Raw genomic sequence first — 16,128 nt, 5'->3', positions numbered from 1 at the left:
TATGCAAATGGATAATAAGCATATGGAAAAATGATACATTTTTACTTACCAGTGAAATAAAAAATTAAAATACAATAATGCACCACCATGCTAGAATTCATAAAATGAAACAGAAAAATGCCAATGCCAGTACTGGTAAGAAAATGGAGACATTGTGCCTCATATGATGATGTCAGGAGTTCGAATTTTTGGTCATTTTGAAAAGCTGGTCAAATTTATCGAGGCTGACTTTATGGCCAACCCATCCTCCAGGTACCTAACCCAAAGAAGATATGTTATTATGTACACCTAGACATGAATAAGGGTGTTTATAATCTTGATATGGAAGCTGACCTATAGCTTATCAGTAACAGAGTTGGTGATACATTCAACAATTGATAGATCACAGAGACAAAAAGAATGAAACACTGCCACAGGTAGCAACATGAATGACTGTCACAGAGATGTTGTGCAAAAGATGTCTTTCCCAAGAATTACTTATCCTTCATGCTGTGTGACTGTCAGTGAATTACAATAAAGAAATCAGAGTGTAGCTTCCTGGGTGGGCATGAGAGTATGGTTACTGGGAGCCCGTTGTTCTCTTGGACATTCTGTATTTTTAAGTGTATGGTGGATGCCCAAGTATAAACATACATGAAAGATCATTGGCATATGTAAGAACATATATTTTTTTCTCCCCAGTTAGGAGAAAGTTGAGGATCGTAACCTGGATCAATTTTGGAGACTGAAGTGGTAAAAAATGCTAACCAAACACTTTTATTCCCTGTCTCCTCCATTTATATAGTGACTCCGGTATGTCTATTCCAATTTTAGTATTTGTTTCCCTCCATTAAGTGCTCCTGAAACTCAAGTGCTTTCCCAATTAAATGATATTTTTGGCTCAGCTCTTCTGTAGAGCACTTTCCAACTACAGATTCCTTGGGCCACAAAGAAATCTTCTGCTGTGTTCTGCCCATCCCATGTCTTCATCTCCTCCACTCTCAAGTTCCGAACGAACTCGTATCCTCTGTCTGCTTCCCAGTCTCAGGGAACATGTGGTTCACAGTTTTAGCAGGGTAATATACAGTGAATAATGACACCCCTTGTGAGATATTCCGGCAGTGTTGCTTACTGGCTAGGATTTTATGGGTCCATCTTCCAATCTCTTTGAAAAGTTAGATTCCTCAGTTATAAAACAGCTTTCCATTTCACTGAGTTACTGTAAAGCATCACAACTTATACTCAGCAGAGGGTCTGAAATGCACTAAATGCTTGGTAAGTTTAACTATGGCTACCTAATATTGTGTTGTAGGCTTGATGTCCAAGGGATTATCAGGGGATCCAAGATTAGTAGGTCAAAGAACTCTTATACTGGGCTTAGAGATTCTCATGGGGCCCATATGACACAGACCATGACCCTCTATATTAGAAAATAAGGTCACAAGTATATCCTGTCTCTCATAATGACTTGGATTTTCCAGATGGTTGCTTGAACATGCTTCTCACCAAGATCCTCTTGGCCCCACCTGGGCAATTTCTGCTGAAGTTGTCTTTCTTTAACTGATCAAAAGAAAGCTATCAGGAAGGCTGTGTTGTCTGTTCATGAAAGGGAATATCCTGTCCCTTAGTTTTGTGTTGCACTGTGTAACATGTATCCCTGAGCAGAATGGTGGCTCTGCACCACGCAAAGCATACTCATAGGCTGTACCTTCCCTTAGGTAAATCGCTGATTTCCTCATTTGTGAAAATGGAATATGTGCTTCATAAGGTTCTAATGCGAATGCCTGAATTGGTTAGGACTCTCTAAAGGGACGAAATCTCTGTCTCTCTCTCTCTCTCTGGAATTTAATAAGTGGGATTGCCAGGATCAGATGTGTTTGAGCCCACAATAGCTGTCTACACGCTGGACAGTGGGAGAATCTAGTGGCTGCTCAGCTCCTCAAACAGGAAGCTGCCCAAAGAGAGGGATCAAGGTTGCAGGGCCAGTCCAAGCCTGAGGCCTGGGAGCTCTCTGGAGAACTGTGAATATTAGTTTGGATTATAAGGCTGAAAGGACTGGAGCTTGATGTCCATAGGTGATAGCGACAGCAAAAGCAGATCAGCTCAGGCAAAAAGAAGCTTCCAAAAGATGCACAGGTTTCTTTTCTTCTCCATTTGTGGGTTCCACAAACCCAAATCAGGCTAGATCCTTTCATCTTAGTTTGCTGACCCACATGCCAATCATCTTTGGGAACACCCCTAAGATATACCCAGAAGTGTGTTTTACCAATCTCCTTGGGATTTTTAATCCAGTCAGGATGACACAGCACAGTGACAGTGGCAATACCTCACACACATGAAGGCTAAATTAAATCTGTCCTCATCACTGTTGCTAGTGTTATATCACATCTCGTAGCAGTAACATCTGACCTTACAGTTCCTCCTCTCTGTGCCCTGAGAGCCTAGGCCCTCAAGATGTCACCCGGCTCCCCTGTCCTTTTGAATTCTAGTGGAGTTTGGCACTGGGAGGTAGCAGCTGAAGAGGGGGATTTCTCTCTGGTTTTGCACTTAGATGTACAAAGTTGTTCCTTCCTTTGGCCCAGGCGATGCATGGTACTAACGTCTTCCATGACTCTGGTTTTCGGGAAGTACTATGTCTTCTCTTTTCCCCTTCCACAGAGTGGAGGCAATGTTTTCCCGCAGGTGTCTGGAGGACCTCTTCACTTGTTAGTTTTTTTTAACCCTGCCCATGTTGCTAAGAATAACTTCTTCAGTTGATTCTCATAGGTTAAATGCTTTAGAATGGAACTGGCTTCTTAGTGAGATTTTTATAAAAACAGCTAACCTGATGTCTTCACTGCACCCTCCAGATTCAGCCATGAATACATGAAAAATGGATCACAATTAATTTCAAACTTCATACTATATTAAAAAATCATTGTTCCTTCTGTCTTCTTTGACCCAGTTTCTGTGTGCAAATAGTTCTTTCAGGAGGGCTCTCTTTGGTCCATGGATATTTCTCACTGGGATCCTTGGCTAGTTGATGCATAGACTGGAAGGCCACAAAACCAGAGCTCTGTGTAAACCAGAAGGGAGGGGAAGGGAATGTATCCTCTTCATGGACTAATTAAAAAGAAGACAACTTTTCTAGGTGGATCAATCAGTAAAGGCACATAGTCCAATTGGGAAAAAGCACTGTCTCTGGAAGACCAATTAGAAAAAGGCAGCACCTGTGGAGAACGAATGATAAAAAAGACGCCCTCATGTAAGCCAATGGAGAATCTGGCAGACACTGGTTTGGCAAATAGGGACAGGCTGCATTTTAATGCTAAGAGATAGTGGGTGAGATGCTGCTTTTGAGGTTTCAGCATTCAGGAGTTAAATGACAGTATTTTGGAGCAAATAGTGGAGGAGATAAAATGGAAATATTATTGGTGGATTTTCAAAATTCATTTTTTTCTCCCAAATTCTACTTAATATTTGGTTCTTGTTGCTGCTAATAGTCATACTGTAATTTGATAAAGATGGTATCAGTTTTATTAAAGAAGTATGTTAAGTAACTCTAATACTGTTCTATGTGACTCCGCAAAGGGCACTGTGACTTCCACCTCCCATTACTTGCAAAGGCTTGAAAACTTTACTTTAAAATACTAATTTAATGGGCTAACAATAGACTCATTTTACCAAGGGAGTTTTAAACGGATACATCCAAAAACCTAATAATACCTATATAAATCACTATTTACTTTAAGAGACACATTAAAAACAAAAATATGTTAGTATCTGTCAAGGTTTGAGGAATTAATAGTGATTACAGGAAAATGATGAGTGTAAAGATTAAAATGTGATTTTTTGTGCATATTTTGTTCCCATTTTATGCAAGTTATACTTTCACTAAATATAGCCTAAAATATTAGTTTAGATAGGCTTGACTTTTAATTTAATTTACTTAAAAATAAAATGCTTACTTACACTTATTTAGAATACATTTCTCTTAAAAATTAAAACTAAGTTACTGCTAAGTAGTGGTTATGCTGAACAATTTACATGTGTGTGCTTCCTATTCTTTGTCTTATTCAAGAAAAGTAATAAAGCAAAAGTACAATATTGTCCAGATGCCAATAATGCATTAAACCAAATCAATATTTAACCACAACATTTAAAAACACAATGTTTTAAAACATTTTCACGCCTTCATGGACAGCAATTCAATTATATGCTCTTAAATCTAAAATACTGTATATGTTTATAAGGATGTCTGTTGACATAAAGCAGGATTTATTTCTCATAATATAATCTTCAGAGTTTAAATGTAAATGTAAATTAAATATTAAGGCTATGAATATATATATATATATATATATGTATATACATCTGAGATTGTTAGGATATTGCACTGAGCAAGTTAAATAACTTTAATTTTTTGACCTTTCAAACTTATGGCTGAACAGATTTATGCTATTTATTCTTCAAAAAATAAATTTAAGTTGGCATTTTTTTTCATTCTTTTTGTAACCTAAATGTTTTTACTATATGACACATTTTTGGACTGAAAATTTTAATAAATTGTTTTATAAATGACACATTTTAACTTTATAGCAGAAAATTTCAGTTTATAAGGCAAATATTTCTGTGGGAGTTGAATTACACTTTTAGAGACCTTGAGGAACTCTAAGAAACAAGTCCAATGAAGTCATTTTCACTTGCTTCAAAGTGAAATATGCTATAGATTCAACTTAGTTCCATCCAAAAAGTGGCCCGTGAGAAAAAAAATCTCAAGCTGGGATTCTAGTAAGCACTTATAGCCTGAATTAAACTTTGTTTCCATGTTTACATATGGGATGAAACATGTGAATATTGGATTGAAGGCCCCATTGTCAGATCAGATGTCAAGGTATTGAAGTAATCACCAATTCAATCAAATTCTTTGTGAGATGCTTGGTGCCTCTGAAAGCTTAGAGCCTCATCACAGAAAACATGGCCGAAACTGGGACCATCTGATGTTTTCTGGTTTCTTGTGATTTAATGCTGGGATGAAGGAGTTAAATTGCTGGAGAAGTGAAAGTCAGGGAAAGTGAGTGATTTAAAGATGTGCAGGAATCTAACATCAATCTTACATCTGTTAGCTGCACCCAGATACCAAGGGCCTCTTCCCTGCTGCCAGCCAAGGCTTATTTGAGGGCTTCTGGCTGTAGAAAGATACTGTGACCAGACCAGAAAGGTATTCTGGGAAATTCATTCATGGTTACTTCCGGTGAGCTTGGTGTGGGGTGCTGGTGATTCTGAGCTGACCACAGAAAGTTCATCATCCAGAGGAATATTCTCTTCTAATTGAGTACACAGTCAATAATGTTATGCTTATTCTTCAGTTGAAGAAATTTTACAAACTAGTATCAAGGGTAAATAACATTCTGACTTTTGGAGTCTTTTTTGTCATTGTTGTTTGTTTTTTTGAGACAAGGTCTCCTCATGTAGTGGGCCTGAGCTCACTTTGTAGCCCAGGCTGGTCTTAAACTTGCAACCATCCTTCTGCCTCAGCTTCCTGAGTGCTAGGATTACAGGTGTGCATCACCACACCCAGCGTAAATCTATTCTTAATTAAACATTTCAGTGGACAGCTGTCTCCAATAAATGTAAAAGGACAGATCAAAACCTGTCCCATTCAGTAGCTATAGAAATTAAAGAACTGAAATTCATATAGAGAACATTTAGTCTCCCCTTTGCATATTTCAAATCACAGACAAGTATGATTTTCAACTGGGAGCTTTTTTCTCTAGAATAAGAGATAACTACTATTTAGTTTAGTGGGAAAAGGGGGAGGGAAGGGAAAGTAATTGGCAAAAAGTTACCATTGCTTTGCTGTATTTTTAGTCAAGATATTTATTTCATTTAGAAATTCAAATGCCATCAAAGGCTGAATGCTTTTAATAGTAGAAGGCATGGATTATAAAGGTCTGCGGGTGTTGATACAGAGGGCTGCATGGCCTGGGTCCCTATGTTGCTTATGGCCAGTCATACTGGTGAAGGTTAACTCCTTTTTGCCTCAGAGGACCAAGAGGCTCCTCTGAACTCTTGTTGGCCATGCAAGGAATTGGGACTTGACTGTCAGCCATAGCGATACAGACTAAGATAGCATTCATTTCCGTGAGAAATGAAGCCTTGTGGGATGGCGCCAAGGGAAACTCATATTTCTGAGGACTCAAGGGAATTCATCTGCTCTGCACATAAAGGAAAAAAGGGAATATTTTTACCCTATATCATGTTTTACTCATGGAGTCAAAAGAAGTGATAATTCTGCTTCTTCCTTTGCATTTCTGAGTTCAGATTCAATTAAGAAAAATGGATGCATGGTTTAGAAAGATGGAAAGGAAGCTATTGATTGTACCACTGATGTCACTGTTTTGGGGAAGGAAATTTGATCTACAGAAAATACTTGGTTTCCCTAAATAATTGCTCCACATCTGGAAATTGCTGGACCACCCAAGAAACAATTCAGGTCTAGAGAGGAGAGAAGTGGCTAACACTTCTGCTTTCCTTACTCATCCTGTATAGATCTGATTTTCACCAAAATAAAGATTCTAGTGCTAGTTGTTTATTTAAGAGGGAAGACAGGAAAGAGAAGATAAACCAACCACCTGATAGGAGATTGTGTCTAAATCCCACAGGGAAAATCCAGGAAGGGATGGAACACACACGATTCATTATCCCTCCCAAGAGGCAAGGGAGCTGGGGTATTTAGTGGTAGGGAAATTCTCCTTGGGAGAATTAACTCCTAGGCTTCTGTGTGAGTACACAAAGCAGAGGAAACTTCTGTGGTTTGGACAAAAATCCCTCAGACTCAGAGATGGAGATACTGGCAGCTGGAGCTGGAAGACACAGATGTGAAACGTGAAAGGGCTGCGTTGGGGACAAGGGTGTTGTCTCCTCTAAGCCTTGAGATGTGTTCAGAAAGAGACTGGTCTCCAGAAGTGCTTCTAGAATAAACAAAGCCATGGGCTGTAACCTGGCCTGATGCATCTGTATGCAAGAGAGGAAGCAGAGGAACTTGAGAACTTCTTGGAAACATGCAGATCACAAAGATAAGGGTGAAGAAAGGGCTGGGCCATGGGAGCCCCTGAGCCATTTCTCCTTCCTTGAGAAGTTGGGAGGGACTGAGAGAAAGACTGAGGTTCCTTTCCAGAATGTTCCCTCCAGGACAGAGGGCCTGAAGTTTCTATGCCATGTGTCAGTGTAGGAGCAGGGGGAAGAAGAATGAGAAACTGAGGAGTAGGACAGGGATGTGAAATTTAAAAATATTTATTCCTTAATTTGAATAAGAGAAGGAAGAAGTCTGCAAGCAACAAAAGACTCTATCTTGTTGAAAGAGGTTTGCAAGGTAGCCATAGAAATCCGTATAGAGACCCTGGTCTTCTTCATCTATGTGGTACCCCTTTATGATCAACCCTTTAGATCACTTTCCTCTCTGCTCTTCTGGGCCTTCCAGCACTCAGATTCAGCATCGTGGAACTGAGCTCTAAACTGCCCTGTTATATGTAAAGACCAAGGAACTCATACAAAGTCACAATGACTTTGCTGTGATCTGAATACTTGTGCTCCACCAAATCCTCTTGTTGAAACAGAAAACCCAGTGTGATAGTAGAGAGTGGCAGGCCCTTTTAGAAGATGGTTAAATCAGGAGAGTGTAGCTCCCATGGGTGGAATTATTACTCAGATAAAAGAGGCTCAACAGAGCTCATTGTCCCTTTCTCTATGTGAGGACACAGCTAGGTGGCACTGTCCATGAGAAAACAAGGCCTTATCAGACACTGAATCATCTGGAACTTTGATCTTGGAGTTTCCGGCCTCCAGAACTGAGACAAATAAATTTCTGTTGTTTATAATTTCCCAGTGTATGGTGTTTGGTTATAGTAGTGACGAGAGACCAAGACAGGCTCACAGGAGAGAAAAGATTCTCTGTACTCTAACAATGCAGAGGCAAGAAAGCCGTACCAGATAGGTGGGTGGCTCTGTCCAAGGTCCTGGGTTTCTTCTCTCTTGTGGGATTCTGTCCTTGCTGTCACAGCAGCTCAGGCCATAACTTTGCAGCTCCCAGAAAGGGAGACATGGGAGTCAAGCTACTTATTTTGAAGCATGTGACGAGGAAACAGCTTGTCATGTCTGCTCGCATCTTATTGGTTAGAATGTGACCATATTCAACTGTACTGGGGGCTGGGAATTATGTTCTTTGTGCCTTTCCAAAACTGGGAGGGGGATATGATTTTATTACTAAAAAGAAGAGTAAAATAGGGGAACAACAATTGGAAACAAAGAAAAATTCTAAGATAGTTTCGCATCTTCTTGTTGACAAATTTCATAAAAGTTCACATCCTCTATATTAAAATACAATATGTGTATTTTATTGCATCATGAAATTCTGCTTCTTATAATTTTCACCTTGTTACTGGGATATGCAGGAGATAAGCTTAATTTTTAAATTAATTTGATTATGAATGTTGAGTTTATTTTAGCTGTATGAAAGCATGCTCTTATAGATATTGTTAACTAATGTTCCAAGGCAGATTTTATTACCAATTCTGAGGTTTTTTTCCTGAATGGTACTGAGGACTGAACCCATGGACTTGTATATTTAAGACAAGTGCTCTGTCACTGAGCTACCTCCTTTCCATTTCTTACTTTGGATGATGTTTTCCTTATCTTATTTTTATTTACATGCATTTTAAAACTTCTATTTCTTCTATACTAGTCTTCACTTTTGTCATGTAATACTGATTAGAATATAGTGTGACTAAGGGTAAACAAATACTTTAATATCTTCTAAAACTAAATAATGGTTTGGAACTCAACTTGACATAAGAAATATCTCTGTGTTATCCGTGATCTGAGATGGAGACCATCCCCAAACCTGTTCTAACTCTGGGACCATCTTTGGTCTTTACTGTATCATTGGAAACCTGGTTCAGTCTCATGGCCTGGCATCCAACATGGAGTCTTGTACAGTTACCACTGGAATAGATGCTTGATAAACTTCTACTGAATGAAATAGGCCACTCAGAGCCCACCAGAAATTATAGGTCCTTTGGCTCAAAAATAAACTAAGCTGGTTTTAGTCTTCTTTTCCAGGGAAAAATAATTTTTTGTTGTTTATTTATTGACATGAATAATGGACTATGTACTATAAATAAATAAAGTGCCAGGATAATGCAACAGAAATGTAGAAAAAACAAAATTTTATATATCGTAAATAAGGGGATCTTTTAAACTATAAAATATGAGTAACTAAACAGGGCATAGTATTATAAACTCTTGAAAGTGATAGTCACAGTTAATTAGCTTTTGTCTTGTTCCTTAAGTCACAGGACAAAGAAGTAACAATTTTTCCACTCACAGGGAATAAAATAAACTATAGCTTTTGGGCAGTCCGTACTTTAATAGGGAACAAATTCACTTTGACAGTGCAGAGAGTGAAAATTCAAGAAGACCTAGCTTGAGAAATACTCTTTACACAGGTTTTGCATATAAATGATTCAATAATTACAGTGCATCTCTCCACATTTTACTCTACTTGTGATATACCCTGGGGAGCTTAGCAAGGATTTTACAGCATAGAGCCTAGTGAATTCAGAAGACCTTGGGGGAGAACACTTTTTTTATTCAACTATTTCTCTATTGCTTAGCAGTAATATGTTGGGATATTATGGAACTTCTTAGCAGACAGCAGAATGTCATAGAACTAACTTATGCTATCTATCCCTTGTTAATATCAAAATTTATTTTCTAATGTTTTGGCAATGCGGTCCCACTTTCCTTTTTTTTGAAACAAATTCTTTTTTGAAAACAAATTCTACTTTTCATTATTCAGTCTGCTTCTTTATTGTAGGTCATCTGGCATTAATTCCATGTATGTAATTTTTCTTTACTTTCCAAACATTTTTAGATTGCAATTAATCTTAGTAATTTCTTTAAGCTATATCACATGATGCTTTTGACACATAGAATCCACCACTATTTAGCTTTCCAACTTTTTAACAGTCCTGAAATTTATTTGTCTTAGGTTCTTTTTTGTATCTTAACCTAAAATTGAATGTTTCCCAAAAGGCCTGTGAGGTTGATGGAAATTATAGCTTAGTTGATGGAAATCCCTCTTAGGTATGAAAACACTTGGGTAGTGGGAATGATTTTATTACATTTTTATAACTGATAATCAAGAAATTAGTTTTTTTAAAAGAAAATCAGTCTCTTCAATTAATCCTCAACTACATAAGCCTACATCCCCATCTATTATTGATTTACAAAGTAGTTTGATATACACAAGTAGTAGTTTTAATTTTAAAAAATTAACCTGGAGTTTCTAAATGCATATTTTGCTAAGTGTTTACATCCATTTTCCTATTAAAATGGAAACTGGTACAACTTTAATTCATTACCTAAAGAGAGAATGACCAATTTTATTCTCTGATAGCAGCTCACAAGTGTAACAAAATGCTAAATTCATTCATTTTGAGTAGTAGGGCACTGGAGCTTGTTATATTATTCTTTGTAATACTTGGTAGTACTTCATACACTGTAATTTTCCGTAAATAAAGTAGACAGTTCTGCCCCAAATTCTCTGACTTTTTGGATGAGTAGAGAACAGAGTTCAATCCTGAGGCAAAGAAGAAAATGTGCCTATTTTAGAGAGAAGGAAGATAGTGTGGGTGACAGGAGAATTAAAGAGGGCATCTTCACGTTAATGGAGGTGCAGAAACAAGCAGTGCGTTAGGATGCCATTTAATCAGGGTGTTTTCTCTAGAAACCAACTTTGAAGACAGCGGGTCACCTGTCCAAGAAAGGTGTCCCTTAGGGCCTGTGCCTGTGACCCTCCCTACAAAAACACCGTCTGCCACCTAGATTTGATGCTGGCCTTTCCACAAGCTGTGTCTAAAAGTACATACTTGTCATCTACCTAGTTCACAGTTTTCAAAGAACCTTGAGTAAGATTCAGACAATAAGGGGGGAAAATCCGTGAGTTTTCCTTGCTGTCTGAGTTGTTCTGGCGCTTTGAAAATAGGGTGATGGCACTCAGCCTGGCCCAGTGGAGCGGCACCAAACTCTGGGTTCTCATCTTCCTCCCCCCACATCCCTACTTGTGTTTTCCAAGGTTCGTTCATTGTCATTGTTAATTTTCCACGCGGCAGGCTGTCGGATTGGCAAGCAGCAGGCCGATGGCGCTGGCGGGGAGCAGGGGGAGAGGAGAGGGTCGCGCCCGGGGTGGCCGGGGCCGGGCGGGCGCAGAGAGCGAGCCGCCGGCAGACTGCAGTGCGCGGCCCTCCCCGGGCTGGCTGGAGCCTCGCTGGTGACGAGTGTGAGAGCACGTGGCTACGTCATGGAAAGCCAGTCTTTTCAATGCAAACTTCAACTCCTCCTCCTCCTCCCTCTAATGCCTGTAACTCACATCCGAGGCTGGGCGAGGAACGGAGAGGAGATTTTCCTCATGCTCACGGTGGTTGGCATCTGGAAGAGGGAGAGGCCGGAGGAAGGGGATTCGTGGCGCCGTCCGCCTACTACGAGACTGACCCGGGGAGGGGGCGCCTAGATTCGCACCTTTTCTTCTTCGTGGGGATTCGGAACTGCAGGTTCAACCCGATCCCACTGAACCCTGGAGATTGATTATAAAAAATAATAATCGACACTGGAGAAGGGAAGCTGTGTCCTCGGCTGTCTCTCCCGGAGGTGGTATTGGTGTGTGAGTGTGTGTGGTGGTTTTTTTTTTTCCTTTTCCTTTCTTTTCTTTTCTTTCTTTTTACTCTTTTCTTTTTTTCTTTTTTTTCCTCTTTTTTTCCCTCCTTCTCTCCTAGGGGCTCCACAATGGCAGTCTTCTCTCAGTAAGATGAATCCTGCTTCGCTTCTGCTGCTGACCCACCCATCCTCATAGCGACCAAGTGAAAGGCTATGGTTTTCTCCCCGATTAGTTTTGATCTCAGTTGGGATTTCTTTGCTTTTTTGTTTGGCTTCATGCTGAAAAAGGATTTTTCCCCCAACCCGTTGGTAATAATCCAGTGGTGAGCAAAGGGGGATAAATCATTCACCCTGGCCGAGAAAAAACAATCGCTGAGAAGTCTCAAAGAAATATACCACGTGAGGGGAAAAAACTGGGAGAAGATCCGGAATATTATCGTTTTTCCTATGGTAAAACCGGTGCCCCTCTTCAGGAGAACTGATTTCAAATTATTATTATGCAACCACAAGGATCTCTTCTTTCTCAGGGTGTCTAAGCTGCTGGATTGCTTTTCGCCCAAATCAATGTGGTTTCTTTGGAACATTTTCAGCAAAGGAACGCATATGCTGCAGTGTCTTTGTGGCAAGAGTCTTAAGAAAAACAAGAACCCAACTGGTAAGCGAACATGCATCGTGTTATGTTTTTCCTCCTAATAACCTGTCTGTTGCTCACCGAGCTAGCTCTGCAGTTCTGCTATGCAGGAAGGCAGGGGAAACATACAAGGAGCCGGGACAGTGTTGCCGATAGAGGTGTTGCATGGATAAACAAGTAGCCGCTGCTGCCGGATCCGTGTCTGCGAACCCGAAAACCCATGATCGGCGGCATCTCTTGGTTGTGACACAATCCATCGCTAGGAGGGAGGCGGAAACTTCTTTTTCTCTCTTCTTTTTCTCTCCCCTTCCCCCTAAATGCATTCGGGTGCTGAGGTCTGGTGGGCTAGCTCAGGGCTATGGCTGAAGCTGGTGCCCCAGGCAGCTGGAGCTTTGGGTAGTTTGGGGGGGAGAAGGAACCCCGAGCTCTCCTTACTTTGTGCTCCTGGTGTGGGGACGGCGCTGTAGACTTTGTGATGAGCTTGCACAATATTCGCCACCCCATCACCTTTAGCGAAGTAAGCGAGGCCCCCTCCCCGCGTTAACTCTTTCCCCGCCTGCCTCCGACTCCTCCAGCGGCTGGGAACCCTTGAGGCTAGAAATACTTCTGCCAAGGAGAGCAGCCCGGCACCCCTAGGCTGTGTCATTTAATCCCCCCACCCCCACCCCCACCCTGTCTTTAAAAAGCAGGGTCAGCTCCCAGCGTCGGGTCCCCCCGGGGCACGCGCCGATCTGGGGTCCCCGCTTTCTGCCCGCTTGGTGATCCTGCGCCCCGATTCCAAAGGGCTCCAACAGGGAAACTTGCAGTGCATTACATAAGAAATGCAAATGCAGGTGATCGGGGGAGCCGGGTCCCCGGGGCTCCCTTCCCCGAGCGTCTCCGTCCGAGGTTTTTGGGGGCGTCAGTGGAGCCGTGGGCGAGCGCCCGGGGGCGGCCAGGCGGGAGGGCTGCGCGGTGGCGGCGGCGTCCCCATCCCTGTCCCCGCTGGAGAGGAGTAGGAGGAGGCGGGGGAGGTGGAGGCCGGGCGCAGCCTGGCCCGGGACCTCGCGCGTAGTCGGCAGCCTGGCGGGCGGGGTGCCTGGCGGCGGCCCCGACCTGGCTTCGGGGTGGGGTAGCGTGGGGTTAAGGGACCCCGGCTGGCGTCTGCGGCTGGGGCTGTGTCGGGGCTGGGGGCGGGGGACCCGCGGTCCTGCGGTGGCCGCCCGGGCGCGGGAGGCTCGAAGCCGGCACTGCGGTGCAGTAGATCACGGCTCCGCCGCCGCCGCCCAGACACCGGAGAGCGGGCTCCTCGGGGCGCTCGGAACCCGGCGGCCGGGCAGCAAGTGGCTGCTCGCAGCCTCTGAACTTCACGCAGCAGCGTGTCGGGCCGAGCCCGGCCGGGTGCGCGCGGGGGCCGCGGGAGCTGGGGGTGGGCGGGGAGGCTGAGCGCCTGCGGCCGCCGCTGCAGCAGGCGGGGAGCTGCGCGCAGGCTGCGCGGCCGGAAGGGCAGAAGCTCGCGAGCTCGGCGGCGCAGGAGGTCGCCCCCAGCTGGGACCCCGGGAGGTCGCCCCTAGCTAAGACACCGGGGTGGCAGCTGAGGCTCGAGGAGTGGCTTTCGCCTCCCGGGCGCGCTGGGTGCTGCAGTGGACGCTGCCTCCGTCCTGGAGCCCTAGTCCCTGTGTTTAACTCTACAGTCTGCTCACCATCCCCCTCCAGCACCGTCCTTTTACCCTTCTCTTGTTTAACTCCTCCGCGAGGAGTAACTGTTAACCGGTACCCACCGCCATCCCCAGAGCTGCCCAGGGAAGAACATCGTGGTCCCCTCCTTGTGTGCATTTCCAGTTCAGCTAGGAGCTGTCCCCCCACCCCTTGGCATTCAGCCTGGCACTTCCTGATGTCTGGTCCCTACATGTGTCTGCCTCAGAGTTCCACGGGACTTCCCTAAGTGGGACAGGCCCAGGGCTGCAGATGGGCGTCTAGGGGTTACCACTTCACACATTCAAACGGGAATCCGAAGTTTTTTGGGTCCTGCTGGGAAAAGATTCAGCTCCCTTCTGAGAGAGGACACTGGTCCAGCTAGACCTTGCAATCAGGGCTTGTACAATACTGGGGAGTGGGGACTAATTCAAGCAGGAACACGAAGTTACTTTACAGGTCTTTACAGTTTTTTTTTTTTTTTTTGTAAACAGTTTTATTGGATACACTAATTTCTTGCTATGCATAATTGAGCTTCTTTTTATTACACTTCCCCCATCCCACCCACTTCCAGCTCTCTGGAATAAAGTAGTTTTATTTATTTATTTCCTTTCAAGGCGTTTTGGAAGGTATGAAACAAATGACCATTGAGTTTGCAACTTATGAATGCTAAAGAACTTGCCTGCAAAGTGATGGGTTAAATCACAGTGTGTCTAAAAACATCACCAAATATTTTAATAGGATAGTTTAGTCTTTAATTGGCAGGGATTCAAGTACCCACCTGGGAGTTGTGGCATTTAGTAGTTTTAAAAAATGGGGCGTTAATGGGTCACAGGATTTATCTCACCTTCTAAAAGTTTAGGCCTTTTAAACTTGAATCAAACTCATGCCCAGTACCTTCCTTCAGTATCACAGCTCCATTCTCTGCTATTGACACAAACCTCAAACCTTTTGCAAAGTTTTTATTCCAAGGTAGCAGTATTACTAAGAACTTAATTGGGTAATTAAAATACAACAAAGACTAAAATCCTTTTAACTGTTCAAAATAAAAGGAGCAGATTGACTACTACCTATTACGTTATCTTAAATCTAAAAAGAAGAATCAACTGGCTTCGAAGTAAAAAGTGTGGCAGAATATTGCAAAGTGCCAGTGAGAATTTGGGGGTAAGCATCTCCTATTATTTCAAGGATAAATACGAGATTAACTCCCCCCCCATCTCTGCAAGTCATGAAATACTCATTATTCCCAGTTCTTTAAGTTGTCAACAAGTGTGGGTAGTTTAGTCAATAGTTTCTGGGGGGAATTAAAAGCATGCTATAAAATCAGGTTCATGTGAAAATAACCAGGTAACAGGCATGGATATAAGGGTGAAATTATTAATCTTCCAAAAGTTATTACTTAGCATGTTTTGTAGTTATATAAAATACAATTGGGAAAGAGCATGCAAAATGTATTTGTGCTGTTATACATTTAAATAATAAGCTTTAGTAGCTTAAAAATCCTGCACATAAACTTACTGTCTTTATAAAAACACCTAATAGCTCACAGTACAATTATCAGAGAACACACACACACACACACACACACACACACACACACACACTTAAATGTCCTACTTTCTCCTTTTCTAGCAGAGCAATAGGTTTGCATTTAGAATAAATGTTACCTGCTAAAACTTTCACTGTATGAGTCATGCAAGGTGACAGTATTTTAGGCAAGTCATTAAAAAGAGAATACTAAGTCCAAGGCACTTATTTTGCCTGGAGAGGGTTTGATACATTTCTTTGAACCCATGTGACAGTTTGAACTGACCAGTGAATACCACAGGCTGGTTTGCAGAATAATCTAGGTCGCCAAAAGGAAAAGTATGGTGGAAAGAAGAAACTTTACAGTAAAGATAAATACTCAGGTCATGTCATTGCTATTTCTTTGAGCACACAGTATAAGACAAGTAAAAGAAGCCACAGACTTTCAGATACCTATGCCTCTTAAAGTACAAGATAGCCCCAAACCTTCATGGCTTGCTAGGATGTTGGAAAGCTGGGACTTTTAAGATAGATCCCAATCTAGGAGTGTGTCCAGGACAAGGAGGATACCAGGAAGTACATGTCCCAGATCCAGTTGTACAAATCACTTTGAAACCATCCCA

At 42.3% G+C, this 16,128-nt stretch overlaps 1 protein-coding gene across 3 annotated transcripts in view; it reads left to right on the top strand.

Moving 5' to 3' along the window:
• Positions 1 to 11,377: 11,377 nt before the first annotated feature.
• Positions 11,378 to 16,128, top strand: part of Fgf14 (fibroblast growth factor 14) — a 629,948-nt gene continuing 625,197 nt past the window's right edge. The window contains exons 1-2 of one of the 3 annotated variants that reach the window (XM_063247000.1): positions 11,378 to 11,667; positions 11,793 to 12,328. In XM_063247000.1, coding sequence (XP_063103070.1) covers positions 12,121 to 12,328 — 208 coding nt within the window. In that variant the 5' untranslated portion in view covers positions 11,378 to 11,667; positions 11,793 to 12,120. Of the gene's footprint in view, positions 12,329 to 16,128 lie in introns of all 3 variants that reach the window. The other 2 variants (XM_063247001.1, XM_063246999.1) reach the window with 2 other exon arrangements.

Source organism: Cavia porcellus, unplaced genomic scaffold (assembly GCF_034190915.1).
Source record: "Cavia porcellus strain 051 isolate PalLab524CR breed Dunkin Hartley unplaced genomic scaffold, mCavPor4.1 scaffold_4, whole genome shotgun sequence".
Taxonomy (NCBI): Eukaryota; Metazoa; Chordata; class Mammalia; order Rodentia; family Caviidae; genus Cavia; species Cavia porcellus.
The sequence above is the reverse complement of the archived record's forward strand: the minus strand, read 5'-3'. Positions and strand labels throughout refer to the sequence as shown.